The 18,636-nt window shown below is 39.9% G+C and overlaps 1 protein-coding gene across 2 annotated transcripts in view; it reads left to right on the plus strand.

Annotated features, from left to right (window-relative positions):
• TECPR1 (tectonin beta-propeller repeat containing 1) overlaps positions 1-16,808 on the plus strand; it is a 110,845-nt gene extending 94,037 nt beyond the window's left edge. For both annotated transcript variants that reach the window (XM_089682743.1, XM_089682742.1), the window contains 3 exons: positions 2,365-2,471; positions 6,951-7,070; positions 9,048-16,808. In XM_089682743.1, the coding sequence (XP_089538869.1) occupies positions 2,365-2,471; positions 6,951-7,070; positions 9,048-9,206 (386 nt within the window). In that variant the 3' untranslated portion in view covers positions 9,207-16,808. The remainder of the gene's footprint in view (positions 1-2,364; positions 2,472-6,950; positions 7,071-9,047) is intronic.
• Positions 16,809-18,636: the final 1,828 nt, after the last annotated feature.

Consider the following 18,636-nt stretch of genomic DNA (forward strand, 5'->3'; position numbering starts at 1 on the left):
GCATGGAAGAGCTCAGCTATGAGGAAAGATTAGAGGAATTGAGTTTATTCTCTCTTGAGAAGAGGAGGTTAAGAGGGATATGATCAACATGTATAATACATAAGGGGGGATATGATCAACATGTATAATTACATCAGTGGTTCATATAGTGAACTCGGTGTAGAGCTATTCACCCTGAGGTCATCACAGAGGACAAGGGGTCACTCTTTACGTCTGGAGGAAAAGAGATGTAATCTCCAAATACGGAAAGGTTTCTTCACTGTGAGACCTGTGAAAATGTGGAATAGACTCCCTCAAGAGTTGGTTCTGGCCAGCTCAGTGGATTGCTTTAAAAAAGACCTGGATTATTTCCTAGATACACAGAATATAACTGAATACTAACATTTACAGGTAAAGTTGATCCAGGGAATGTCCGATTGCCTCTCGGGGGATCAGGAAGGAATTTTTTTCCCTTCAGGAGCAAATTGTATCATGCTTTGCTGGGGGTTTTTTTGCCTTCCTCTGGACCAATTGTGGGTATAGGATTCTAACTTTTAATGGTTGAACTGGACGGAGTTTTTTTTTTTTTTTTTTTCAGCCAGACTAACTATGTAACAATGTAATAATGAACTTTTAATGGTTTATTTGGACCAAGCAGGTTCAAACGAACTATATCTGTCACTAAAACTTGCAGAGGCACTGTATGAACTATATGTGGCTTCAGCTGCAAACTGTTTATAGCTCTGTGTTCCGGCAGTGGGACGGAGACTTTCTGTCCTGCTATTGGAACAACATCAAGTCGGGCTAAACACTGCTTAGCCGCTCACAGAAAGCATTGTATTTTCTGACTGAACACAAGGCTTCCTCTCAGGCAGACAAAAGACTTCACGATCTCCACCTCAGTCAATCAGAAAAGGCTGTGTATTCATTCAGAAAATAAAAAGTGTTTTGTGTGAATAGCTGAGCAGCGCTCAGCCCAACTCGATTTTGTTCTGGGAACAGGACTGCTAGAACAAAACACTGCTTTACTGTGTATACAGTAAATAGAGTTTTAGCATGTGCTACTTTTTTTTTTTTTTCTGCAACTGGAACGCACTGGAGCTGCAAGCACTGATGTGAACTATAACATTGACAACCATATAACCTACTTTCTGTGCATATTGGATGCAGAAAAAAAGCAACTGAAATGCATGCAGTGTGAACAGGTCCTTAAAGTTCGGCTTTAAGGCTAACATCCAGACTAACCAATAAATGTATATTTAAAATATGTATACTGCATGTGAGTTGTGACTCTGCAAAAGGAATGTTTCTGTTGCCCCAAGCCACAATAGATTCAGTGTGCGTGTATTCACCCAATGACCAGGCCTGTGTTGAAGGCAGTCACTGATTAACCTCCCTTGAGGTATTTCCAAGTGTGGCTCGGGGTAAAGTTTCAGCATCACAAGCAGTAACCCCGAGCTACACTCGGGAATACCCTGCAGCGTTGCACCATGATCTCTTCTTCACTTATCTTGTCCTGCGCTCCCGTGATGTCCCCCCTGCAGTGTCCCCGGCAATGTCCTCTGGCTGCCGGCATCCGTCTTCTGGGTTCCGTTTCCTGCAACGTCAGGACGTACGGGGAAGGAACGGCGGGAAATTTAAAAAATGTGAAAAGGTGACATTCACTAAATACACTAAAATCACATAGTAAAACATTACTGTATCAAACCATTTCACATACATTTTATCTCTAGTGCTTTGTCCTGTGCCCTGCCTGCATTTTTACCGTTCTTTCTGCCTGGAAAATGAGAAATGGTGTCCAAAAAGTGTCCCTTTAGGTCAAAAGCAGTTTTAGACCGGCTAGAGAACAGCGATAGTAAATTAGAATCACTTACAGAATTGAGTGATAATGATTTGTGGGGAAATTCGTCATCAGACACTGAAAACGATTTTGCGACTTTACTCAGTGATGTGCGAACTTGGTGCTATATTTCAAATTTCAGTGTTTTTGGTTTGATTATATTATTGAATTATATTTATTAATATATTATTTTTTATGATTATTTATTAAATTATAATTTATGATTTCGTGTTTCAAATTTTATCATACCCGGGATGTTTACTAGACTCTTGTTCGGACAGATTTCAGTGAGTTATTCCTAAAAATGACAGGCCTACAATAAAAAAAATACATATTTCCATGTAAAAAAATGTACTGCTTTGAGTACAGAAATACTGACCTAATCAGACCGCTAGGGAGGTTAACGCCAATGCATTGCGATTCCTATAGCAACAGAACAAATGTATACATAGAGCTCAAAACATAGCTGTCACTGCCACCAGATGCACTATCTTTCTGTAGCGTGTCTGACTCACCATTACTAATATCTTTTCCTTTTCTTCCAGGAAATTTATGGTTTCGCCAAGGTACCACTCCAAGTTACCCTCAGGGATCCACCTGGGAGCATGTGTCAACCAATATCCGCAAAGTATCTGTCGGCCCCCTGGATCAGGCAAGTGATGTATAAATATTCTGTTGTGTGTCATAAGTGGGAGATCTTTTACATAGTGCCAGTTATCTGTGGAATGATGAAAAATTAGCACAAACCGTTATACCTCCGACCTACCTTGCTGGGTGTGGGAAGGCAGTGTAAGACCACTGTCTTTAAAAAGCATCTAGAGCAGAAGCAAATGTAAAATGGTGACCGCAATAAGCATTAGGGAGCTGTAGAAACTGTAGGCATGATCAGACTGACATCAGCTTGAGTCCCTGGACATGAACAGTTGCATCACATTTAGCTTATAGAGAGACAGAGGAGATGCACGACAGGCAGCAAAGGATAAAAAAAAGCTTCCAGATAAGGTTTTTTCCCAGCCTGACTGATCACTTTTTCTAATGACAAACATTGGGCTGTGTTGTCTTTTCCCCATAGACTTCCCAAACACAACCATCCCCAAGAGACGGTCATCTATATTATGGCAGCTTTAGGCATGGTGTCACTCCAGCCTAGGGACCCAGTTCTAAGGAGTCATTGCAACGGCATCTGTAGAAAAGTTATAAAAAGGTAGTTGCTGTAGTTTTATGGTAGCAAGTATTGTTTTAAAACAAATTGTGACAAACAAATTGTTATACTGTAAGCTTGCATCAAGTGACTGGCACGTTAAAGCATAAGCTGTCAGCTCATAACCTTCACACAGCAGTCCTCCCAACTCCATCTGTAACACAAGATCTCTGCACTCCTGCCTCCATCCCATAAGGCCTCATTCACATGGGGCTTATGAATTCATGCCCCATGTGAGGGCCATGTTTACATGCACGGAGATGCACAGATGTCCCATGCATCACCGTGCAGGAAGTCCCGTTGCTGTCAGTTGAGATGCAGCAGCTGCTCTCAATGTGACATCTGTGTGGGTGTGGGTGTGGGTTGCATGGCCCTGAACACACCCTGGGTTCATATACCCTGTGTAAACAAGGCTTAATACAGTTAACAAGACCTAAGTAAACTATCAGTGTTCTGGGGTATTTGTATGCCAGAAGAAGAGTAGTAGGGTAAATAGAAACCCCTGAGGGTTCTTTAAACATTTATGTATATGTGAATGCTATCAATGCGATGTACAGTCTGATTAGGTACTGTATGTAGACTGGGACAGTCATAGTTGAATATTACATATGCAAGCTTTACTTCTTTCAACTAAGACTTAGGACTAGAGGTACAGATAAAAAAATCCAGTGACTTAGTGGCTACTAAGCAACTTATGGCTTGCAGCGCTGTGATTTTCAGTTTAAATCACAACCAGAACACTGCCTGCCTGGAATCTGCATGATTTCCCTGTGCTTTCCTATGGGTACTCTGGTTTCCACCCACACGCGAAAGACCAGCTGGTAGGGTAAATGACTCCTGTCTAAATTGGCCTAAATTAGTGTGTATGTACTGTATGTGAGATAGGCACCTTAGATTGTGGGCTCCATGAGGCCAGGAACTGATGGGCATGAACATTATGTGAAGCACTGCGAAATGGTGACACTGATGGTGCTATATAAGTGTCTGTAAAAAATAAGCATTTATACTTCGGCAAAATAAAATAAACAACATGTGCAGCTTCAGCCAGACAATTCTTGGCAGCAGAAATAAATCTGTCCCTTCGAAGAAATCAAGCATAAAAGTATGGGCTGAAGCTTCCCCCTAACAAAAGCTTTGGTGTCTGTATGGAGAACTAGAAATCCCTCTCAGCAGCACATTTATTCTTGCAGCTTTGTGATCGGAGAACTGTCTGTCTCCAAACAGGATAATCAAGGCCTACACAATTTTGTTATAAAAATATTCATCATTCATCAAACATCCAGGTTTTTATTTTTTAATTTCCGTAGCATTTTTAAGCTATGGTAAGAAAGATGTGAGTCCCATGTTTGTGAAGTGAATCATGTTGTCCCATGTTTGTGAATCATGTTGTCCCATGTTTGTGAATCATGTTGTCCCATGTTTGTGAATCATGTTGTCCCATGTTTGTGAATCATTTTATGCTACCCCTAGATTGGGCTTTGTTTAAATTTAATAATAATTTGAAATCAATATGTTTTCTATATACCAGCCAAGATGCTTCTGTCAAGTGGAAGCAATATACAGTATGCAAGCAGTACCTACTGTAGATATATCTCTGTATAGCTTTTGTTCTATATTCAGCTCACTAAAGGAAACTTTTCAGCAAGAAGTAGGTTCCTGCTTGTGAAAAGTACAATTTTATTTATATATTACCATTCACGAAGATCACACTCCCCCAGACATTGTATTCTTTCCAGAGGGATGGAGCCATCTTTGTCACTTTCCTGATGCAGCGTCTACTTTCTGGACTTAGGTGCTGCCTCAGAGATGACACAGTCATGTACATTTTGGTATCTGTTCCATTTACAAATGTCTGACCCAGGTCAGCCTCTCACCTTGTGGCTCGCAATTAAAGCGGTAATAAACTCTGTAGAAAATAGCCGGGCTGCGATGACGCCACCCCCACGCTTATCACAATTGTGGCACGACGCTCTGTATTCCGTGGCACACTCTGTACTCCCTGAATGCAGAGTGTGTTGTGCCAGTGATGTCACCGGCTGCAACAGCTGTGAATATCTCCTAAACGGCACGTTTACTACCGCTTTAAGCTACAATGTTGCAAATTTGATCACTGGTTTAAAGGAGACTGAGAAAATGTGTCCTTATGCCCGCAGCAGACTAATGTAATAAGTTAATGTCACTTGACTGGACCTCAAGGACAGCTGTTTATTGATAAAAGGTGGAGCTTTTTTTTAAATATGATACTGTTGCTATATATTGTGGCATCTCAGGCCTGCTTCCTATGGTGACACCTGTGGTCTTGTTCCCGGGTTGGGCTGTATTTGTCTATTGACACACGCAGACTGGCTCGGTCCCACACTCTGCTCCCACCTCATAGCATTTGATTGAGAGCAGTAGGGGCCAATGGCTCCTGTTGCTGCCACTGAGCCTGTGAGAGGTAAGAGAGAGAACCAGCTCTTCTGCAGATGGGCACAGTGCTGAATCGATCCAGGACTCAGGTAATCATTGGGGGGAGCGGGGGGACAATTAATGGAAAGTTGTTCACCTTCATGCAGGTAATGCTTTAAGGTAAAAGGGCCTTCAGGCTTTAGAACACCTTCAGCATGTTTCTTGTCAGCACAGAACTGATTGGCTGCTTGTGCTGTTTTCACTTGTTACATTCCAGCTCTGCTGTACTGGTATTACGAGAGGCTGATACTAGGTCAATTGACTTTAATAGGTAGCTTGGTAATAAAGGTGGAGTTAGCCTTTGAGGTATTTTCAAAATTTGTTTTGTCTTTAGAAGTATTCAGCTTCCATTAAAGTAATACCTAATGATCCTGTGTTGAAGCTCCTGGTTCAGGCAGTGCTTCTTATGTTCCGTTTATTGTTCAGTTGCTGCCATTGGTGGAGACACATTTTCCAACATATTCTCTATGAAGAAGCTGGGTCTGAGCAATAATATACTGCCAAGGCTGGATCATGTAGTCAGGAAGAGGTTGTAAGAGGCTGGAGCAGCAGTACAGTGGTGCAAAATAGGACAGAAAATCAGTATTTTAGAAAAATGCTATTTTTAATTACGCACAGTGCTTTAGCAAACTAAACTCATTCAATCAGGGTTTAAATCTACTTTAATGTATTTCCACACTGGTCTTTGCCCTAATAAACTAGCTCACAAAAGCTATTCAGTAATTATTCAATTGACTTCTGTCACTCATAAATGTTAAAATATAATTATGTGCTACTGGTTACTGTATATCATTCAATATTAATCACAGTATGTGTTATTAATATACAGTAGGTAGGCCATTCTAGCACTACCCAGAGAAAACAATACATTATAAGGAAAAGCAGTGTCTACCCTGATTTCGGACATCTAGAAATGGTCACTGTGTACAAGCCACACAGAAAACTGTGCTTAGAAAACATTCTTTATTTACTAAGCAATTAAGCAGGTTATCCAAACTCATTGATCACCAATAAAATGTACAAATTCTAGTTCCTTCCTTACAGAAATTGGTTTGTACTGCTGCCACACTACGAAACAATTTTCATGTATTGGAAACATGCCTATGATCTGGCATTGTTGAGAGATAGCTACATTAAGAAGCCTTACAGTATCTGGAAGCATAATATAAACGTTAATACTGGCTTTATCAAAAAATGTTTTTTAAACTGAATATTAGCTGAATAAGAAGCTGTTTTTTACATGGTCCTAACAGCTCTACAGATAAAATGTATTTTAAATAATTTGAAAAGAAGATTTTGTCAAATTTGTCACCACTTGTCATAGTCTTTCTTGAATAGAGTCCTTACCATTTGGACTTTATTTTGTCAAATACAAAATGTATTTGATTATAGAACTTTGCCTTTTTATGACTATAGTTTTTTTTTTCTCTCAGCTGTTTTTGCAAATAGTTTTTTATATATTTATTTTGTGTCTTTTTTTAGATTTGGGTGATCGCAGACAAAGTGCAAGGAAGCCATAGTCTGAGCTGTGGTACTGTCTGCCATCGCTTAGGGGTTCAACCTATGGCACTTAAAGGGCATTCCTGGGATTATGGGATTGGGGTGAGTATTAGCAGGTTGTTGCTTATTTGTACATTGCCTTTACATGATCCTGTTGTACGTATGTAGTTACTTGCCATTAGACCGAATGCACACTGGGTGTTTAACCCCAGTGCATGGGGCTCTGACATTTAGCTGTGGGTGGAGGGCAGATGTGCACCATCAAGCCTCAATGCAGACACCCTGTCAAACCTTATGAAAGGCTGATGGCTACTAAGGCTGAACAGGGCTGGATGGTGCACTGAGTAGTACTATTGTGTAGGGCAGTATGCACCCAGTGACGAATGCCCGGTAAGTAGGCTTCTTGTGTTCTGTGGGTTACAGCAGGTATCCAGCACTAAACCCAAGAGCTGAGACGATCCGTTCCAGAGCTTCAGATCTTGCAACACGGCACTTAATAAGTGAACAGAATACTGTAAGCACAATGCTTCTGCGATGTCGTTTGGATTTTTAGTGGTTGCAAATTTTTGAAAAAGTCACCGGTGTGCCCTGGCCAATCGGATCAGATCTTGATGTTAACAGTTTACACAAAGTAATTTTTGACCCTGTGTGAGTCACAGTGTAGTGACAAATGGGGAATAAGGCTGCCCTAAAGTAAAATGCATACATTCACTCTGAGCTTCAGTATTCTGATATGTTACTTAAAAATCACACTTATTTAAGTTTAATAGGCAGACCTGGACAGGAATAAATATATGGGGTAGTACAAATTACACAATTATGTTGCATTGGGAAAAATTACAGGAAAATGCTGTAGAGAAAGTCCCTGGGTCTCAAGTGGTTAACAACAGTAAAAGAGCTTTAGAACAAGCCCTTACTTACCGCCCTACCTGCATGCACTGTGAATTGATTTTTTTTCTCAAAGATCACAACACACTATGAAGTTGGGCTTTGGTCAGCAGAGTTTACAATATACAATGGAGGACTGGCAGGCTGCCTAGATTTGTCTCTCCTTTTAAAAGCTGAGATTTCTATGCCTTTACTGTGTATTTTGAAGATTTATCTCCACAATGCTTTTAGCTACAGAGATAAATGAGGGCTTGTTTTAAAGTGCTTTTACTGCTTAGTAGTTTGGGAGCAGATGCACTTTCAGATAAATTTTGAATACTTTTTAGTTAACTGCCCCTCCTAAAATATTATACTCATCTGTATTGGTTTCTCCCAGATCAACACTTTTCAAAAACATGCCAATAATTCTTATGTAGAGGCTCTCCATCCTTGGGATATTTAATAGCTTCTGCATAGGTGACAGGTTACAGCATAGCAGTCTCATACAGTACATTGTAATAGCACAGTTATGTCATCTTATAAATAAAAAAAATCATTAACTATCCATGTTTGTTGAGACTGTTTATTGGAAATAAGGATATGATCACCATCTAGTGTAGATTACAGTTCTGTCTGAATTTACCTTGAAAAAACAGATTCATTGCAACAGCTTGTTTTTGGTATAGTCACTATTTATGGGAAAGAAAGGCCCTTTCTTATGAGTCTTTATTGTGAATAATGCTGACATACATTTCTGATTTCACTTTCATTCTTGTGAGGACTGCAAGGGTAGATGAGGAGCACCATGTGTGAAAAGAAAGTCTTGGAAACTCCAGCAGGTTGAAGAACAATGATAACTTTGTTAGTGTAGGATGTAAAACCTATCTAACATTAATTGGGGGTTGGGACTCCCCTTTTTTACTGGTTTTAGTAGTGTTAGATCTGTTGGTCTTTGCAAGCATAGCACACTCCAGAACACCAATATGAAGTCTTCACGACCAACAGATTTAACACTATCAAAACCCAGAAAAAGTAGGAACCCTAATCCGCTGAAAAGCTTTGGCTTTGTTTCAAGTTATACATCAGTAAAGTGAATATTTTTCCCCAATTGGCTGGAGATTCCAAGACATTCCTCACCTACCTCCTAGAATCTAGAATTCAGTGAAAAAATAAATTGTGCTTTTTGATTATGCCATTTTGTGTTTTTTACAGGGAGGTTGGGAGTATGTCACTGTCAGGGGAAATACTGGCTATTATAATGTCCAGAAATCCAAAACAAACTCCATTCTGCCTCTGAACACCCATGATGGAGACAAGGAAGAAGCCTCAACATCTGCACAGTCTAATAATCCTGCTGCAACCAGTTCTTAGGATAGACAGGCAAATTCCATAACACCTTTCAACATAGTGATAACTTCTTGTGTGTATGTATTATGAAGGTATTTTTGGTTTTATTTATTATTACTGTGAACCTTCAAATTGAATTCCCTATGTTTGTTTTCTTCAAAAATGTGAAGGAGATGGAAGCATGCTGATTTTACTGTGGCAGGGGCAAAAGGGAAACTTTAAAACAGTGTGGATTGTGACTCGCACATGAATTTCAGCTTTCTGCAATGTTTTGGGTAGTTGACACCATGCCACATTTTCTTTTATAAAGGTAGCCATAGACAGGCAGATCCTGTGCAGAAAATGAAATGTAGACAGATATCTGGCAGTCCTTAAGCATGTCAATGGAGCTCTGAGACTCTCATATCATTGTCATGCATAATTCTTTGCTTGGAAAGTGAAGGATCACAACTGCTCACATGGTGCTTTTCCCAGCAGATTGTAAAATATATCTGTGTGATTAAGAGCAACTCCTAGAAGGTTAGAAGTGGCCTGACTGACTGAAAGGATGTAAAAGTGTTAATTGGTTGAGTTTAATGATCTCAACATCTTCAGTTAGGTTATCTTCAGTAAAAATTATACATCAAATTGATCAGTAGATTAAGCTGTTTTGGCAGCTTAAGTTTTATACCAATTGCAGCTTATCCTAATAAACTTAAAGCAGAGTTCCACTCACACTGTAACAAAATAAAATTCAGCAGCTACAAAAACTGTAGCTGCTGACTTTTAAAAAACAGCTGCTCGCCTGTCCCACAATCCCGCAGTGTCCTTCCCGCAGCCCGTTTCACCAGCCGTCTGGTGTTCCAGGCACCGGCATCTACAGTGTGGGCACTTGGCTGTGACAGCTTGCAGCTTCACAGCTGGGTGCCCACTGCGCATGCGTGAGTAGCGCTGCGCTTCCTGAATGGCCCCGTAGTCTTCTGGGACCTGTCACATGTCCCAGAAGACTACGGGGAAGGAGAGTAGAAGGACAACTTCCACTTCTGATCGCCAAGGCGATCGCAGTGGGAGCAGGTACCTATCAATTTCAGGTACCCGCTCCCCCCCTGCTCCCCAAAGGTGTCAATCCTTAATGGGGAGTGGGGGACCAGTCTCTAAAGCGGAACTTCACCTTTTGGGTGGAGCTCCGCTTTAATCTCAACCCTTCATCCCATTTGGTCCATTGATGTGATGGATAGCCTCACTGGCCAGTGAGAAATGGTAGGGCCAAGCTTTGCTTTTATAGGAAGAGCAAGTTTTGTATATATCTTAAGTTTTCTATAACGTATAGATCTACTGATCTTTTTTTAAATGTGTTTTTTAAAGAAGATAACCTCTTACTTTTTCCATGACATTAAAGCAAATAAAGGCCTCCTCTTTTGGTGTTGCAGCATTTATTTTCTCTTCTAGTATAGTGTCGTTAGCCCCATGCCAGCCTGAGAGCCAAAGTACTCCAGAGACTTTCCCAACATGGGTAGCTTTGCTGATATCTATGCTACATTTATTATAGCATTCAGAATCATTTGACCATGTATTCCGCACTGTTCAAAGTAGGGATATTCTCAGTGGATAGGGTAGTTGGCCTCCCATCAATATTTTTTATTCCAATTTTGGCAGAATCTGGGGACAAATGTGATGTCTCTAGCTGTGGAATTGTTTGCTGAGGGTATAGATATTACAAGTCTGCATTTCTGAGTAACACACAGTATACTGACTGGATTATACATGTTTATCTGTCCACCGTCCAATGTCTATGGCCAGCTCTAACATGGCTTACAGCTAGTTTATGTGAAAGCAATTTACGAGGTAGCAAAGGTTGGATCTAAGTTACACCACTGTTAAGTCATGCCATTATAGTATTTGTAAACTGCATGATTCCTGCTGTTGAAACTACTGGAAACAAAAAAAAAAAAAGAACTAAGACTAGTTAGATTTTCCTTACAATGGAAGATGCACCTAGTTGTGAAAGATGTTTATTTTCTGTAGATGTTCTTTAAATTATATGGACAGAATGAAATTAAATCCTATAGTCAAGTTACCTGATTGTGCTGCTTAGGAAAGCTGTGATAAAACTAGACGCATTTCAAGAAGACAGCACCCCAGTAGCCAAGGGGGCATTTTTTTTGTTTTTTTGCATTGGTAAATATTTTAAGCCAATGAATCTCAGGTTAAAGCACTTTAACCTTTAGGTATAAGTTCTGTTTATGTACTGGGTCTCATGTATAAAAAAAAGATCTAAAAGGAAGTTGTTAGCGTTGCCCACAGCAACCTGCAACAATTTACAGTACATACTTGATGTGTATTTTTTACACTACAAAAAAAACTAGAAACTGGTTTCTAGGGACAATAGAGACACTTTCCATGTGTATATATCATATATTACATTCTTTGATGTACCAAATGTTTTGTTAAATTTGGCATGTAAATATTATATATGTAGGTTATTTTATTTATATCTTAAAAAGAAGTTGATTTTTGGACTATTCAAAACTATATATGTGAAGAGTGGAACAGACTATTGCACAGCACAATAAGTCTCTAGCATTCAGACAGACCCTTTAAAGACTAGCAGTCTTGATATACAAAACTGGTTCTTAAAATACAAAACAGGTTTTTATATTTGCCTTAACTGTAGGCAATTGAATTAATTACCTAGGTATTTCAGAAAATAAAATGGTATATTTTATATTACAAGTCAGTCATATTTAAAAAGCAATTTCAGGCAATAGCAGCTGTTGATAAAATAGGAATGTTCATTTAATTTACCCTAAAGTATATCTAAACCCAGGTAGAAAATATTGCAGCGCACTAGTCCTTAGAGGTAGTGGCTGCATTAGTTTTCTTTCTTTAGAATAAATTTATTTTCTGAAAGTAGAGAAAACTACCTGTTGATCTTGATAGGAATCCAGTGTCCTTGCTTGTAACTTTACTTTTTGTGTACTAAACTGACATTTTTATTTTATCAGCTTTGTTTCAGTTATACAACACCTCATTTCTCATGTAATGGAGATAATGAGGGCGGAAGGTTTTTGTAGCCCAAATCAGGAAAGCAGCATACAGTGACCACGCTGCTCCTCCATAAATGCAATACAGTAAGTGAGCGCTGTCACTCTAGGAGAGGAGGTATGTTACTGACAGGATCACCAAGTGCATAAACCTCTTAAAAAAAGGAAACTACAGCCACTACATCTAAAGCTGCAGTGTATAACGTTTTTATTTTGGGTTTAGATACGCTTTATTTGAGTTGTCTGTAATTCCCTGCACCCAGTACACAGCTCACTTGGAGCCTGTAGTCTAGCTTCTAAATCTTTCTTTTAGTTACTGGTGGCTGTGAGAATTGTTTTTAGTTACATTGTTGTTATACACTCTATGGCCAAAAGGCTGTGGGCACCTGACCATTACACCTATACAGTATGAATTTGTTGGACAACGTATTTCAAAACCTAGGCCATTAATATGGAGACCTCCATCCTCCTTTGTTGTCTATAACTGCCTCCACTCTTCTGGAAAGGATTTTCACAAGATGTTGGAGTCAGTGTGAATCTATGCCTATTCAACCAAAAGAGCGTTTCTGAGGTCAGGAACTGATGTTAAACGTGAAGACCTGTCTCACAGTCAGTATTCCATTTCAGTCAAAAGATGTTCTGTAGCGTTGCAGTCAGGGCTTTGTGCATGCAGGCCATGTAAATTTCTCCATACCAATCAGTGTCTTACTGGAGCTGGCTTGGTGCCCAGAGACGCAGTCTTGAAACACAAAAGGGCTTTCCATAAACTGTTGCCACATGGTTGATCAAGCACAATTGTCTAAAATGTCTGTGTATGCTGTAGCATTACCAGTACTCTTCAATGGGAATACCTGAACTCAATAATTTGGAGTGTGTCCACATACTTTTTTGCCATATAGTGTATAAAGGGAGGAATTGGGACACAGGAATTCATCTTCTTTATCAGAAATAGGGTTCACAGCACACCAGATTACTAAGAATAGGGGGCAGGATCCTTGGTGCACTACAGCAATGATACCTGGATGAAAATTGGCGTAAATAGCAGGTAGACTCTGAACCTTGTATGTATCTCAAGGCTGACATTTGACTAGAGTATATGTTTAACAAGGTAGTGTTTAGCACCCTTAACACCCAATCAGATTTCAGTTTTCAGCAGGTTACAGAAAAGGAAAGCAAACTTTATTGCTGATTGGTTGCTATGGTTTACTGCTCTTCGTACAATATTTTCCAATATAAAGAGCCTGCTGTTCTCATTTCAGCTTTAGCAATATACTGGTATGGATTGCAGTATACTGTAATGAATGAACAATGTTAGAATAAAACGTACGTATTTTTACAAATATTTACCTATTACACAGCATTATAAATATTAATGTCTTTTTGGTTGATTTATTTTTTATTAAAGGAGAACTTTAGGCAATTGTTAAAACAGTCCATTTAATTGTATATTGATTGTAAAACTGCAAAACTTATTTTTATACAGAGCTTTGTGTAATTCTTCTTTATTCATTTTCCATAATCTTCATCAACTGTCTGAATGAGCTACTGTAAGGAGAGCGATGATGAACATCTTCAGTCTAGCCAGTCTTTTCATCTGCAGCTCTGACAGTCTGATGTTTCAGTCGCTGAAGAATATGCTTAGGCAGTTGAGGAATTGCCAGGAGATGAGGCGGAATCTGATACCATTTCAGGCCTAGAAAATGTGGTCACACTCCTCAAGGTAAAGCAGCATTATAGAACTTGAGCACATAGAGCCTTACACATTTTTCTTTCATTTGACCCGTCCACTAAATATTCAGTTATTGCTGATAGATCTGCTGTATAAGCAGATGTAAATTAAAAAAAAATCAGGCAAAACATTCTAGCCTGCCAAATCCTTTGTAGCATGGATGTCAGTGTCCCAGTATCTGCCACTATTGCATGACTGTGCCAAAATATTTATGTTGGGCAACAATATAGTCCCATAAAGGGCTACATTTACTCAGTCATTACGACTGCTTGAAACTTCCACTGTAAAGAATAAGTGCACTTTTGAAACACTTTAGGTCCTTAACATTCAGTCAAATCAATCAAATTGTTAAAGATAGACCTTTTCCTTTCTTGTTCTGTGGCCTGAAATCTTTCTGGTAATTCAGACTTCATGTCTCATGTCTGGCTCATGAACATAAACATCTACATGCTGGGGTAAATTCTTTTATATAACAGGAAATGCAGAGAGCCTTGTTCCCTTTTTCCTCTGTCTTCTTATGCTTTCAGCCATTGAATTAAGATAAAACCTGCACCATATATAGAAAGAAATGTATTTCCAGATATGCAGACAACTGCCATTGGGCAAAATAGGAACAAATAACTGCTTGCCTGCCACCCCATAGCAGAAGTACTGCTACAGGGCATCTTCGCTGCGCAAAATCCCGTAAATATCTGTGATTTTGCATTTCTGGATAGGGGGCACGTGCGCTCCGCCCTACCTGCGCTGCTATTGGCTCCTGAGGATGTACCCCTGGGTCCTGACTGGTAAATCCCGGCTGGGACTCGTTGATCATCAGCGAAGCTGAGTGGGGAGAGATCTGTGTAAACAACACAGGTCTCTCTACTGTCAGCATGGATGTGCTGCTTTCTATTTCTCTGCACAGCAGAGAGATAGAAAGCAGCAGGTCTCCTTAGTAGAACCGCACATATAGTATACAATGAAAAACACTCCCTAACACACAGTTAACCCTTTGATCACGCCAGATGTTCACCCCTTCCTGCCCAGTGTTATTAGTACAGTGTCTGTGCTTTTTATTAGCACTGATCACTGTATTAGTTACTTGAGATGTCATTGGTAGTTAGTTCCCACAGTGTCAGAATGCCCGCTGCAGTCCCACTGTAAGTCACTGATCGCCTCCATTACTTATATAAATAAATAATTAAATAAAAATTACAGTATATAAACCACCATTTGTACACGTTATAACTTTCACACAAACCAAATGTACAGAAGTGCATGACCACGCAATTGTAAGTTAAAGTAAAGCGGGCCATTTTGCAAAAAATGACCTGGTCAGGAAGGGGGGTAAATCTTCCAAAGGGGAAGTGGATAAGAAGCAGCAAAATAGCATTTTTTATTGCAAAGGTGCACTTAATCTTTAACATTGACAGCTATAACTCAAGCCCTTATTTGCCAAGATGTTGGCATTAACAAAATAAAAACCAATGTTCTTCATACCTAAATCCATGTTCATAACCGAATTCTTACTGTGCCCTAACATCCTCCCTGCCACAGTCAAATTCAACCAGTCCACTAAAATGAACCTTTAAAGCCAAAGGGTAGAAGCTATGTCATGTTTTTACTTGGGGTCTGTGTCCGCATTATGGAGATTTACCCTAATGCCCTTTTTACAGGGTTAGGTTAGGATTAGGCCTGTTTTCCAGGTGACCCCGATCAGATCCATTGCCCTCTATGGAATGGCGGATGTAAACAGACATGTGCCCATTTACACCCTCCTGCATCCAATCTGCTAAAAACAGACAGATGGGGATTCGTTCCCCATCCTTCTAGCGGATCAGATGACAGTTGGATTTAAACAGACAAGGCAGTCCGTTTTACATCCGACCGCCCATAGAGGAAAATGGGCTGTGTCTATGTCTGCTCTGCATAGGCAGAGTGGACAGGGGCCTGTCATCCGCCTGCTCAGTGGGAATCAGTGAATCCGCTGGCGGAGTCCGCCCTTGTGAAAGGGGCCTAATTTCCAAAGACTACAGCAAAACACTTATTTTCTATAAAAAAGAATAGTAATAACCTGACAGAGGTTCTAACCTAAGTATGTATCTTCCTGTCTCAGTGACAACTATTCCCTTTCCTTCACACTTTTTAAATAAATTACACTTCAGAATTTTATCTAAATATTAAAAATTTTTTGGCTGGAGTTTGGCTTTAACCTTTAATGATCCCTAACATTTAACTTGCCCTAAAATGTTAACTTGACCCTATTCCTAAACTAACCTTAAAAATGAACTCCGAATGTTCAACCTAACGTGATCCCCTACAATTGACCTTATCCCCAGGTCTAAGTGTCAGGCTTGTGTTATCGGTGCTCAAAGTGTTCACATCATATCCGTCTCACCCAAATGCTGTGATACCCAACCCTTGGCAATGATTCAAACTGCCTCCTGTGTTCTACAAACTAGCAATAGGGCTGGGACTTCTATAGGACTACAAGAAAACATTACCTATTGCATAACCACTATTAATTAACTCTTTTTATGCCAAACACTGCCTACTGGAGTCTGTGCTGATAGCCTGTGCCACTTGCACAAAGATATGTAACTCTACAGAGAGACAAGAACTGGTAAACTGCTTGAAATCATCAAAACTAGAGCAGAAAATGCAAAATCTGGAACAAAAAATGGAGAATGTGTTACTTAGTGTCAGCACTGTTTACCTTTAAATGTTTTTATTTATTTATTGTATTAAAACCACTGTTCACTGTCCTCCATGTGCAGCAGATTTTTATTCAATGTCTTTGTGTTTTTAATAACCAGCATGAGAAATGTTCTGTTCATATCCATGTAGTCTACTCTCCAGCTTCTGTCAAACAATAAACTAGATCTGCCTGCTTCAGTCACTGTAGTCCAGAGTATTATTTTAGATGGTACTCAGGGATGACCAGCAAGAGGCCATCAGAGAGCACCTAACCTGGTATGTATGTGTAATGTGTGTTAATGATGCCATATACAGTAGGGAAAATAATTTTTGATCCCCTGCAGATTTTGTAAGTTTGCCCACTTACAAAGACATTAAGTGTCTATAATTTTTATCATAGGTGTATTTAAAATGATGGAGACAGAATATATATGAACAGCATAAATATTTGATCTTCTATGAACCAATAATAATTCTGGCTCCCACAGACTGGCTATGTGCTTATGTGGTAAACAGATTAGTCCTGTCAATTTAAGTGCTCCTAATGACAACTCGTATAAAAGACACCTGTCCACAGAATCTTTCTGCCATGGGCAAGACCAAAGAGCTGTCAAAGGATGTCGTGGACAAGATTGTAGACCTGCACAAGGCTGGAATGGGCTATAAGACCATCAGCAAGAAACTTGGTGAGAAGGAGACAACTGTTGGAGGGATAATTCGCAAATGGAAGAAATACAAAATAACCATCATTCACCCTCAGTCTGGAGCTCTATGCAAGATTTCGCCTCATGGGTTAAGGATGAGAAAAGTGAGGGATCATCCCAGAACTACACAGGAGGAGCTTGTGAATGATCACAAGGCAGTTGGGACCACAGTCACCAAATAAACAATTAGTAAAACAATATGCCGCCATGGATTGGAATCCTGCAGCGCTTGAAAGGTCCCCGTCCTCAAGAAGGAACATGTACAGGCCCATCTGAAGTTTGCCAATGAACATCTAAATGATTCAGTGAAGGATTGGGAGAAAGTGCTGTGGTTAGATGAGACCAAAATTGAGCTCTTTGGCACTAACTCGACTTGCCGTGTTTGGAGGAAGAAAAATGCTGACTATGACCCTAAGATCGCCATCCCTACAGTCAGGCACAGAGGTTGAAACGTTATGCTTTGGTGCTGTTTCTCTGCTAAAGGTACAGGCCAAATTTGCTGCATTGAGGGTCCAACGGACAGGGCCATGTATTGTAAAATATTGGATAAGAACCTTCTTCCCTCAGCCAGAACACTGAAGATAGGTCATAGATGGGTCTTCCAGCATGACAATGACCCAAAACATACCACTAAGGCAACAAAGAAGAAGCACGTTAAGGTCATGACGTAGCCTAGCCAGTCTCCAGACCTTAATCCTACAGAAAATATATGGAGGGAGCTGAAACTTTGAGTTGCCAAGCAATAGCCAAGAAACCTTAAGAACTTAGAGAAGCTCTGTAAAGAAGAGTTGACCAAAATGCCTCTGGAAATGTGTGCAGATCTGGTACTCCACTACAAGAAACATCTTACCTCTATGCTTGCCCAAAAGGGTTTTTCCAGCAAGTGCTAAGTCATGTTTTGCTTGGGGATCAAATGCTTATTTTACCCACTGAACTGCAAGTCAATTTATAACATTTGTATCGTGTTTTTTCTGGATTTTGGTTGATATTCTGTCTCTATTTTTTAATCAAAGGTGTATTTTAAATGATATAGAGCCTTCATTTCTTTGTAAATGGGCAAACTTACAAAATCTGCAGGGTATAAAAAATTATTTTCCCCACTGCATATACATATGTTGTCATGAATGTAAGGCCCCTTTCACACAGGGCAGACTGCATTTTGGTCAGCAGGGGATCAGCTCACAGATCCCCGGCTGATCAGAGCAGAGCAGGTGGATGATGGGTCTTTGTCCACGCAGTTTTAGCGGACATGGACAAAGTCCACTGTGTTCTCTAGGTGGCCAGACAAGAATTCAACTACAGGTAAGTCTATTCATCAAACA

Source organism: Staurois parvus, unplaced genomic scaffold (assembly GCF_062004578.1).
Source record: "Staurois parvus isolate SC_StPar_1 unplaced genomic scaffold, SC_StPar_1.0 ptg000297l, whole genome shotgun sequence".
NCBI classification, from domain to species: domain Eukaryota; kingdom Metazoa; phylum Chordata; class Amphibia; order Anura; family Ranidae; genus Staurois; species Staurois parvus.